We start from the raw sequence: 12,639 nt of genomic DNA on the forward strand, positions 1-12,639 counted from the left end.
TGCTTCTTGAACATGCTTGGAGCCCTTAGAGTATACACAGAAAGCATTGGATCCCCTGGAAGTTATACTGCAGGTGGTTTTCAGCTACCATGTGAATGCTGGGAATCCAACCCAGGCTCTCAGCAAGAACAAGTGCTCTTAACAACTGAACTGTTTCACCAATCACAATTGAAAATTTAGAATGTGATATGTAATGTAAAAGGACTTAGTTACCACAGGTTTTAATATAAATAATATATGAGCTGGACATGGTAGCATACACTTTTAAACCTACCACTCATTGGGAAGCAGAAGCAAGCACAATCTTTTGAGTTCAAGGCCACTGTGGTCTACAGAGTGAGTTCTAGGGCAGCTAGGACTATGGAGAAACTTTTTCTTGAAAAATAATAATTAAATGGATAGATAGGTGGGTAGATATATGGATGGATAGATGAATAGAATTTTTTTGGGGGGGGGGGTTCGAGACAGGGTTTCTCTGTGTAGCCCTGGCTGTCCTGGAACTCACTTTGTAGACCAGGCTGGCCTTAAACCCAGAAATCCGCCTGCCTCTGCCTCCCAAGTGCTGGGATTAAAGGCGTGCACCACCATGCCCAGCTAGAATTTTATTTATTTTTGTTTTTTGCCTGACATAGACACATTTAGTGGAAGAACTACTTCAGTGTAAAAAAATGGACTTTGGATTTTAGTTTGGGGTGATAAAGTATAGTAGTTAAAATTAAGGTTACTGTAGGACTAGGAAAGTAACAAGTAGGCAAGACATTTGCCAAATAAGTGTGAGAACTTGAATTCAGATTCCAGAATTATCATAACATAGGCCTATAATCCCTACAGGGAGATGGCCAGTGGAGACAGAAAGTCTTCTAGCCACTCTTAGGACAGCATTCTAGTCTGGGTTTTGTAATAATGAACAAGAGACCTTTTCAAATATGGGTAAAGGCAAGGACCAACTAACTTTCCGATTATCCTCGGACCTTTAAGTCTGTTCTATGGCACACACAAGTCAAGTCACTGGAACTGTATTTTTTGGGTTGAGTGCCGATTTTTACCTGTGACTCTGGAAAAACAACTTAATCTTTTGGTGCCTCATATTCTCCACTCTCTTAGTGTTGTAACTATTCAACAATGAAAATTCATGTAATGTTTATAACAGTAATAAGAATAAAGAAAGCAGATGTTAATAACTGCAATAAATAGAAAAAAAACTTAATAAAAGTAAAGGTTGATATGAGACATTTTCTGGTATTAAAATAATGAAACCCTTAAGATATTTTGCAGCAGTCCTTTCTTAAAACCCTTATTGTTCACATCAGTAGATTTCAACCTGTGGGGGGTCACATACCAGATAATTCTGTATATGAGATATTTATATTATTATTCATATCAGAGGTAAAATTACAGTTATGAAGTAGCAAATAATTTCCTGGTTGGGGTCATGAGAAACTGTATTAAAGAGTCACAGCATTAGGAAAGTTGAGAACCACTGGTCTATGTGAGGTGTAGAAAGAATAGTTTAACCATGGAAGTGGGAAGAGACTATAGATTCTTAAAATGGTCAAGAAATCAATCTAGAAATAGTTCTGTATTTAGAGTAGTGATTTTCTACTTGATCCTGAGAATTGAACTTGATTGCTTAAATCTATCAACTTTTCTAGCCTCTCACAGAAATCTCTCTATCCTTCCTTGGGTTTTACTCTTACCTCCATTAATTAAATGATTGGTCTTGTTAGTATATGTTAAGGAATCCTGCAGTTCACCCTTGTCTAGCTCAAATGAAGAATCACTACTTTTTAAAAACTCTCTTGGTTATCATTTAGGAAACAAATAAAATTTATGCTGCTGCTTTATTCTAGTCAATAGCTTTGTAGATACAGTGGTTGGAATACCTTGTCTTTGTAATAATTTCTAGTTGGGAGTACTTAGGAAACTGAGGCAGGAGAATTATCACAAGTTTGAAGCCAACTTGAGTTTTTGCATCTACCCCCATCCCACTCCCCCCCCCCCAACCTGCTAAAATGCTTGCAGTCATTTGAGATAAGATCAACATTTGTGGAGGCCAAAAGACCACTCAGGTACAAGCAAATTCCAGGAACTATGTAAATGCAATCTTTAAGTTTGAGGGGTTTTTTTGTTTTGTTTTTTGTTTTTTTGTTTTTCTGTAGGAGTTTAAAAACAAGTGTAGGCCTGGAGAAGATGGTTCTTCCGTTAAAAGCACTGACCACTTTTACAGACTGACTAGGTTCAATTCCCAGCATCCAGTGACAGCTTACAACCTCCTTTCCAAGGAGTCTGACTCCCTCTCTGGCTTTTCTGGGCATGAGGCAGACATGTGGTGTATATACATACACACAGGCAAAAACAAGCTATCTTCTATGTCAGATTATTATTAGTTAGATTTTTAATTTCTTTTGATAAAGTTATGTCCTCCAGAAGAAATTGCTGTTTATAGCAGCATTTCTCTGAAACTTAGCAGGTGGCAGGGTTGGGTTTTTGTTGGTTTGTTTTTTAACTTTTTCAATTTAACAAGCAATAATAATGTTTTCTTGCATGTGTGCACAGAGGCCAAAACAGGAGGATACTTAAATTGTTTCATAAAGTTTTAACATGGAGGATACACTCTACATGGTCTAATCCTGCTTAGGTGTCCAGTGTCTAAGTATACAGTTCCCACCACCCTAGCTCTAGACCACTTAACCAAAATATGTACTTCTCTTAAAAGATAGTCCCTTCTCCCCCCACCCCCATGTAGGTTCTAGTTTATATTTTGATTCATTAATAACATTGTTTTTGTAGATTCACAAATCTAAATCTGGTGTCATAGTTAATTCTAACATTTCATATTATTATCACTCTTCTACTACTCAAAAAAATCTATAAACCTTTGTCTACACTAGAAATTTAAATGTAACAAACATGGTTTTTACATCTCTATCATCCAATATCACCCCTTATAAATAATTATTTCTTAATGGAAGTGAGAGAGTTGAAAGTGTGTTGACTTTTTAACTGAATGATCTGTCAACATACATACATACATCACATTTTAACACCAGAGGTAATCTGGTAAAACAGACAAACATTAAATGTTGAATTACATGCACCTGGAGACAGATGTATGTATGCATCAGCAGTGTTAAGACACCTATGAAACAGGTTTTCTATGGCTACAAACCTCTAGTAAGCTGTAACCTAGTAGAAGGGGGAAAGAGAATAAGCCAAGAGAACATTTTATCCAAAGGGCTTTCTTTGCCCTGTCTTGTATTTATTCTAAACTTGAAGGTTATTTTGCACTAGACAAGTTGGTCCTTTCCCCTTCACCTATGTCTTGTTCCTCTTATAAAATTTAGGAGAGTGGTTAATGTTACTGAAGTTGTAGCTAAGTTTTTACCAATTAGGGTGGAACTTTTAAATGATTATAAAGCCCAAGGATTAAGAAAGTCAGTAGGTAACTGAAAACATGTTTCTTAAATTTGTCTTAGAAATTTCTTTTCATCTTATTCTTCCACTGCTTTCTCTTTTGTATCCTTGATTCTAGGGAGTTATTGCAATATAACCCAAGCTTATAGTTATTGCATGTTCTTATCTAAAACACACACTGTGCATGGATATTCATCATTGTATGAGTAACATAACTATGAGGCAGACAATTCTTTTATTTCCAAAGGTCAGTTTGCATGCCCAGGATTATAAAAAGGAAAAAGTGGTAACATTGCTTGAACGTTATATTCCTGCTCTTTATTTACACTGCTTTCTTTGTCTCTCTGTCATGGGACTCAACTAACTACACCTTGAATTTGCCCAGCTGATTTTGATTTTTCTGTTTATTTGCTTGCTTGCTTTCCCCTAGAGTTAGTGACTGAGATTTTCCTCTTCTGATGCTTAGTAAACCTCTTACTGAAATACTGGCAGCTGTATTTTCTGCATGCTGTGGGACAGCCTTAGTTTTACTTATTTTTTCTTTTGGTTTTATGAATCTAAACAAGATTTCAGAATTTAAGTATTTCAAGCTTTTTTTCTTGCAGTCTTGGAAGTAGTATATAACACTTTGAAATAACTTACCTGACAATTATTGGTTGGGTATAGCTCTGTTATCTGTGGTTTGTTATAAAGTCATTTTACTTTGGATTACTTAATAGAGCCTTTCTTTGTTGAATTAAAAGAAAAGAACTGGAGACAGGATTGAAATCACAGATTTAAAAACACCAAAAACAGAAATACCACCTTAAAGTCTTTCTGACATAGTCATTGCTGCTTTAATGAGATTGAGGTGTTTTTCCCCCCAGCTCAAAGAAGAGAAATATAATATAGATCTGTTCTTTTTGTTTGTCTTTATTTTTATTATTTTATGTTTATGAGTATTTTCCTGCTTGTGCCTCTGTGTACCACATACAAGCCTGTGGAGATAGTAAGCCCTCCATGTCTCCATGTGAGTGCTGAGAATTGAAACAGGTATGCTCTTTACCACTGGGGCAACTCCCCAGCCCCTATCCAGCTCATTCTTTATGGATTTACTAAATTTTTCCATCCTGAATAAAACTAGAAGACGTAGAAACAACAGTAGGGCCAGGTATTTGCAGTGTAGTTCAGAATCTGGGTTTTGTTAGGTTTAGATACAGTCGTAACTTTTGCTGTAGATTATCTCAGATAAAAGTATCTGCTGTTGTATATTGCTCTGCTGGTTTGGGCAGTACTAGTAAACACTGAAGATGGTGTGTATAAAAGTGCATAGCTTTGATACAGTATTCATTTTGAATTTATGGCCTACTAATGAATTGAGTGAAGTGGGTAATACAGCAAATTCTCACTTTTCTGAGCAGAAATCAAATCACTTAGCACTTTCTGTTTTAAAGTGTCCGTGCTGCCCCAACAACAGAGGCAAGCCAATCTTTTGTTAGTTGGAGGCTAGCTTTGATCTACGTAGCATATTTCAGGACAACCAAGGCTGCACATTGTCTCAGGGGGTAAAAGTATGTGTTGTAAGATGTCTTGCCTTTTATTAGGCAGCCTAGGCTGTCTTGAGATCTATGATCCTCCTAATTTGGCACTTGAATTTTAGCAAAACTAATGGTGGTCATCACTGAGTCAAGTGATTTGAGCTGTTTTCTCCTGTGGTACAGTCGGAAAGATCATATGGATGCCTTTCAGGACCCACTATATATACACTACAACAGAAGGACCCTGATTCTCACATTAGTAGAGATGATTCTGGTTATTGTTCCTTCTAACAAAATATTTTTACTACTGAGAGTACCATTCAAGATGATTTCAGCATACTTAGGAACCTCAGAGTAAGAACTAAAAGCAAAAGTAATCCCTTTTTTATTTAACACATTAGTGAAACATTGAGTTGAATCTTAAATTTTCAAAAAGAGAATAGTTACTATTCAGCATGGTTTTAGAATGATTATAGTTTGTTTTATGACATTTTTCCCTCATATTATGTATTGGATGGGGAAAATATCCTTAGTTCTAGGTATGTAGTAATATTCTGCTAAATCTAGAACAATTAAAATAGAAGGTCAGGTAACTAAAAAGAAACCTATTAATATTAATAAACCAGAACTGGCATTTAGTTGGCTATATTAAATGTGTTTTTCTACAGTATCTTCTCAAGCAGATTTTAAAACTGTTTTGCTTTTTTTTTCCTCTAACCCACTTGACAGTAAACAAAAAATTCTTAAACCGTCTAACTTTATCTTTCTTTGGGCAGTTTCAAGTGATTGCTCTTCTGGGATAGTATCCTGGGATACTTACAGGTTTATAAGCTAAATTCAGGGTCATTGTCAGAGACTCTAGATTTTTAATCCACCAGCTCTGAAACTGCATGTCAGTTAGCTCCAAGCATATCTTTATACATTCTTATTGACCAGCCATAGTAACAGTCCTCTTGTGGTGGTGGTGTTTGTTTCTTTTGTTTTTCAAATTTTCATGTTTTCCCGTTAACACTGTGTGTGTATCTGCACTATCGTTTACACTTAATTTTTACTTTATGTGAATTTTCTTCTTAGCATTGTCTTCTGAGATGTAGTCATATTGATACAGAGAGCTCAGTTAGCTTGATTTTCATTACTATAGGAATATCTTAAGGAATAAACTATAATTTATTTGTCTTCTTTAGCAGAATTAGATTATATAATGATATATATTCTATTCTCCTTGTGCACCCATAAAAGTATATTCTCAGAAGCATAATTTTTTTGTGATTGGGCATGAACTTTTTTTTTTTTTTTTTGGTTTTTCGAGACAGGGTTTCTCTGTGTAGCCCTGGCTGTCCTGGAACTCACTTTGTAGACCAGGCTGGCCTCGAACTCTAACAAGTGTTTGTTTTTTAACTTTGTTCATTAGATCATTTGTTTGCTGAAATTTTAATTGTGTTTTTGTGTTTTATTTGAAATTTCTTCCCTGGTCTAGGTTAAAGCAAATTGGAAAGCCAGAGTAATGCCAGTGAGACATAACAAAAAAAGAAGTAATTTTAATTTTGTCCATATAAAGAACTGACAATTCATGTATCCAGTTACAAATTTTGAGTCTTTATCATGTTCTGTTGGTCTTCTGTTTATCTTATACTGCTTTAATTATTACCATTTTATATATGTCTTGATATCTGGTTATTCAAGTTTATATTATATTTTTCTGAATTTCTGTTCTCAGCTTCCAATTAAAACAAGTTGAGAGGTTCTAGAGAGGTGACACAGTGATTAAGAGCTCAGGCTGCGTTTTGAGACAAATTACATCCAGATACAGCCCCCCCCCCAAAAAAAAAAAAAGAAAGAAAGAAAGAAAGAAAGAAAGAAAGAAAGAAAGAAAGAAAGAAAGAAAAGAGCCCAGGCTGCTCTTAAAAGGATCTGGTTTTGATTCCTAATACCCACATGGTCAGGATCCAACTCCCTCTGCTGGCCTCCAAGAGCACCAGGCATGCACACTATGTGTAGACACACCCATACACATAAAATAATAAAATTTAAATCCCCACCCTTTTCCCCTTCCCCCAAAAAAGAAGTAGGTAGACAATGTAGTACAAATCTATCATTTTCATTGGGGAAATGGAGGCTGGATGGTGAGAAATTGAAGGACATCATTAGCTCTATAGCAAGTTTAAGGTCACCCTGAGATACACAGGAGATATGCTAAGTCACAGCAGTAGCAACAACAGAAACCCACATTTAATTGAGATTAGAGACAAATATTTGTAGCTGTATTTGAGAATCACAGTACTAAAAAGTATATTCTATAATCTATATAGATTATTTACTGCTTTCTGATTTTTATCTGTAAAATTGTGTTATGATACATGCTAAGAAAATGAAGGTTTCTACTCTGCTGTAAAGTTTTCTATTTTGATCTGTATTCAAAAACTGCTGAATTTCCATTCTTGCAGTCATTCTTTTTTATTTATTTATTTATTTATTTATTATATGTAAGTACACTGCAGCTGTCTTCAGACACTCCAGAAGAGAGAGTCAAATTTCGTTACGGATGGTTGTGAGCCACCATGTGGTTGCTGGGATTTGAACTCCGGACCTACGGAAGAGCAGTCGGGTGCTCTTACCCACTGAGCCATCTCACCAGCCCTCTTGCAGTCATTCTTAATTCTTCAAAGAGTCAAAAAATATATTGCTGATCAAGCCATGTTGGTATATACCTTTAATCCCAGCAGTAGAGAGTCAGAGGCAGGTGGATCTCTTGAGTTTCAGGACAGCCAGAGTTACATAATGAGGCCCTCCCTCAAAATAGATAAGAATAAATAGATAAAGAGAAAGGATGGATGGTTGGATAGGCAGGGACACACACACACACATATTGTTAAAATACTATTTTAACAAAGAAAATACCTTTTATCTCCTGAGAATCTAACACAATTTCAGAAGAACATTGTCACACAGTGTCAGGTACAGTTAGCACCTCTAGTTAGGCAACTTTGGAAGGAAATTGTACAAAGTGACTTAACCTCATGTCTTCTATGGATTGTGTACTTTGTCTTTTGTGTGTGTCTTTACATGATAGTCCGTCTGTATAAGAACCTACCCCACACTATCCTCCTCCCCATGTGGTATAGATGTTAGCATTGCTCTTGGATTTCACTCTGTTTATTTCTTTGTAGGAAACGTAGGTCTGAATGGAGATGGGCTGCAGACCGAGCAGCTATTGTCAGCCGCTGGAACTGGCTTCAGGCCCATGTTTCTGACTTGGAATATCGAATTCGTCAGCAAACAGATATTTACAAACAGATACGAGCTAATAAGGTAAGGAATGCATTTTTGGTATATTCTAACCAGTCTGAATGCTTCCATTAATCCCCTCCTCCCATCTCTTCCCATTCTTTCAATAACTCTTTAACTATGTCAGGATAAATGGTTTAATGGTTCACTATAACCGTTTAATGTAAGAGTCTAATGGTACTAGTGTAGGTCAGGAAACAGTAGAATATAACCCCCAGCTGACATGTTTAGAAAAAATGGTATCTGGGCCAAAATGAGAAAAAGAAACAGTATATTAACAGACTGTATTGTTTATTTTAATTTGGGAAAGGCATATCTACTCCTTTTTCACTTTGCTTATTTCATCAGATATTCTCTATTATTGATAAGCTCTTTCTTGAAATTTTTAAATTAAAAGATTATCAGAAACTTAGACACAACATAGATGATAGAAATGTTATTTTCTTGTGTTCTGTTTGAGAGGACTGATAATTAACTTGACAGTGACATTGAGCAGTTTATCTTTTTTGAAAAGTCATTTTTGAAAAGGGTCTTGTTCTTTTTGATTTTGACTTGTGGAAATTTTTGCATAGGGAGCAAACCCTTAAACTGCTATATGCTTACTATGTACATACAGTGGTCTTTGGTGGGATATACTGGAGAAGAAAAATTCTACTTTCATGGTGCTTACATCCTTGCAAAACATGTTTTATAATAGTTTGTGATTGGGGACTCTAGAAAAACAACTTACTTAGGACAACAGACTTGGGAGCAAGCACCTGAACCAGCAAAATTATCTCTTAAGTCTCATGCAAACATTTCAAAGCTCAAGATTCAGACTGGAGAAATGGCTCAGTGGTTAAGAGTGCTTTCTGCTCATTTTGAGGAGCTTAATTCGTTTCTTGCATTCGTGTTGTACTTCACAACTTCCTCTGGGAGATTACGTACACAAGTGACATACAGACATTAATAAAACAGATAGTTGCGGTTGAGCTGCATGACTGGACTGGTGCATAGTTTTAGATGAAGCCTAATGTTCTTAAAAATGCCATGGGTGTCTTCTTCAGTGCCTCTGAAAGTCTTAAAAGGTGGACGTGATAGCTTGTTGTTATAGGCAGTATATTTAGGAGGCCGAGGCCTAAGAAAAGTATTATAATGTGAACAGCATTACTTTCCAGTACTGTCATTCTGAAGTTGTACACAAGTCTATGTAAGACTGTGTAAAATATGTGTGTGCATGTGTATACACGTGCCTCCACAAATGTGCAGGCCAGAGCAACACTATAGATGAGTTCCTCAGATGCTGCCCATCTTTTCTTTTTTCTTTTGATACCATAGTCACTGGTAATTTTCCTGGAACTGGCTAAGCAAGGGGCTGCCTATCCCTGCCATTCTAATGTCTCTAGAATTGGAAGACTGCTTGATTTTCTGTTTATTTTTAAGTGTCGGTTTTGGCAGTTGAACTCAGTTTTCTCTGCACTCCAAAAGTTCATCAGAAACATAGCTTATAATGTTCCTTTTTAAATAACTTGTTCCTAGATAACTAAAAAATTAAAGGGCCAGAGAAATGACTTAGCAGTTAAGAGCACTGACTGCTCTTCCAGAGGTCCTGAGTTTAATTCCCAGCAACCACATGGTGGCTCAGAACCATCTGTAATGAGATCTGATGCCCTCTTCAGGTGTGTCTGAAGACAGCTACAGTGTACTCACATCCATACAATAAATAAATCTTTTAAAAAATTAATTAGAAGCCAGGCATGGTGGCGCACGCCTTTAATCCCAGCACTCGGGAGGCAGAGGCAGGCGGATTTCTGAGTTCGAGGACAGCCTGGTCTACAAAGTGAGTTCCAGGACAGCCAGGGCTACACAGAGAAACCCTGTCTCGAAAAACCAAAAAAAAAAAAAAAATTAATTAGAGTAAAAACTAAAAAAATCTCCAGAGGTAGCAAACATTTGAGTTTCCTTAAGTGGTCTTCACAAAGGAAAATTTTAAATGAGTTGCCTGAATGTCAAAAAGAGGCAATTTTCTGTGCCTATCCTGTGTCGGGGCTTTCACAACTAATAAGTGTTCATTTTTATATTTGAGAATGAGGATTTCTTACTAACAACTGAGTCTAGTAACATAGTCATTTTTTTATTGCTACATTTATTTTGCATATATCAAAACTTGTATTATGTGTATGTTAGTGTTTTGTCTGTTTGTATGTATGTGAGCCATATGTATGCCTGGTGTCTGAAGAGGGCTTCAAATTCTCTGGAACTTCAAATTACAGATATTTGTTCTTGGAACATAACCTGGATCATCTGCAAGAGCAGTAATTGCACTTAACCACTGAGCCATCTCTCCACACTGCATGTTGTGTTTTAAACTGTTAGTATGGGGCTGGTGAGATAATTTATTGGGTTAACGTGCTTGCTGCCAACCAAAAATGATGACCCAAATTGAGTCTTCAGGACTTCCATGGTGGAAGTGACTCATGTGAATTGTCCTCTGGTGTACTTATAGGCATGCACGTGCACATGCAAACATAAATAAAGTAGAAATAAAATTTAATCTTTACATATCTAAATGTATGGCTTAAGATTGATAATTCTCTTCGGAGTGATTCTTTTAGGAAACTTTTGGAAAGCATATATAAAAATCAAAGTATGTTTAGAATGTTCTAGGCAACTCCTTTTACCCCCATATTTTTGAGATGTGTGTATGTATATGTATATAATATATATATTTATGAAGCTACTTTTTTCTTGTAGGCATATAACAATTTTTTATATATTGTCATCTTGCATATTTCCCTATCATTTAAAAATGCTTTTTACTTTAGCTATCACTTTGTTGTTGTTAAATGTTACATGCTTATTCAGATTCTCCATGCTGCTCCTATATATGCCTCCTAATGAGGTGAGGCTGGGAGATGGGGTAATAACAGATAAAGAGCCCAAGTTCTTATTAGGCTAGTCAAATACTTTAATGTAGTTCTTTTTAGAGCATTTAAAAAAAAAAATTCTGGCTGGAGAGATGGCTCAGCAGTTAAGAGCACCAACTGCTCTTCCGGAGGTCATGAGTTCAAATCCCAGCAACCACATGGTGGCTCACAACCATCCGTCTGTAATGAGAGACAGTAAATTAAAAAAAGAAAATCCTCCTGTTTGAATGATGTCACGAGGAATGCTATGATAAAATATTTTTAGCTGATTAAAAATCACTAATAATTTTATATACTTTTGTTGTTTGTTTGTAAATAAGTAGCTTGTGATGGCCTTGAACTTTTCATTCTTAGACTTTTACTTACAATGTGCTGGAATTACATATGTGTGCTATTTTGCCCAATATTTGTACTTAATAGTTCACTTTTTTAGATTTATTTTATTATTTTATACATATGACTTGCATTTGTGTATGTACACCTTGTTGTGTGCCTGATTTCTACAGAGATCAAAAGTCAATGTTATGTCCTTTGCAACTAGAGTTGTAGCTGTTTATGAGCTAACTAAACCCAGGTCCACATGTATATTACATGCACGTCTATGTGAGGGTTTCAGATTAGAAACAGTTAGGAGATTCTATATGTATACTATGAAATGTACCAAGTCTCTCAAAGAGTAACCAGTGTTCTTACCTCTCCAACCCCTGGTTTGAAGAACTTTTCTAGGCTTCCCTAAGAAAGTATCACAAATTGAATAGCTTAGAACCATAGGCACAAGTTTTTTCAAAGTTCTGAGTGCTAGAAATTGGAATGTCAGAGTATTCATTGTTGCCTGTCTTCACGTGGCTGGCTATTTCTATATCCAAATTTTCCTAGTCAAATACAACTGTTTGGAGACTGAAGATGACTCAGAGAGTAAAGGCACTTGCCATACAGGCCTGGTATCCTATGTCTCTCAGAATCAGGTAAAGCTTGTAGGGTATCCTTTTAACTATGGCATGTACAGTAATACATACCGTGCACATACACAGTTTAAAAATTAATTATTAAGGAGTTACAGAGACAAGGTTCAGAGCAGAGACTGAAGGAATGACCATCCAGAGACTGCCCCACCTGAGGATTTATCCCATAAACAACCACCAAACCTAGACACTATTTCGAATGCCAACAAGAGCTGGCTGACAGGAGCCTGATAATAGCTGTCTCCTGTGAGGCTCTGCCAATGCCTGACAAATACAGAAGTAGATGCTTACAGCCATCTATTGGATGGAGCATAAGGTCCCCAATGAAGGAGCTAGAGAAAGTACCCAAGGAGCTGAAGGGGTTTGCAGCCCCATAGAAGGAACAACAATATCTAACCAGTACACCCCAGAGCTTCCTGGGACTAAACCACCAATCAAAGAAAACACATGGTGGGACATATGGCTCTAGCTGCATATGTAGCAGAGGATGGCCTAGTTGGTCATCAATGGGAGTCGAGGCCCTTGGTCCTGTGAAGGTTCTGTGCCCCAGAACAG

The 12,639-nt window shown here is 36.5% G+C and overlaps 1 protein-coding gene across 9 annotated transcripts in view; it reads left to right on the forward strand.

Moving 5' to 3' along the window:
- Kansl1 (KAT8 regulatory NSL complex subunit 1) overlaps nt 1–12,639 on the forward strand; it is a 129,903-nt gene that overhangs the window by 76,592 nt on the left and 40,672 nt on the right. For all 9 annotated transcript variants that reach the window (XM_085829488.1, XM_085829491.1, XM_021176689.3 and 6 more), the window contains one exon: nt 8,099–8,240. In XM_085829488.1, coding sequence (XP_085685614.1) covers nt 8,099–8,240 — 142 coding nt within the window. The remainder of the gene's footprint in view (nt 1–8,098; nt 8,241–12,639) is intronic.

This window comes from Mus caroli, unplaced genomic scaffold, assembly GCF_978045245.1.
Source record: "Mus caroli unplaced genomic scaffold, Mus_caroli_1 scaffold_13, whole genome shotgun sequence".
NCBI classification, from domain to species: domain Eukaryota; kingdom Metazoa; phylum Chordata; class Mammalia; order Rodentia; family Muridae; genus Mus; species Mus caroli.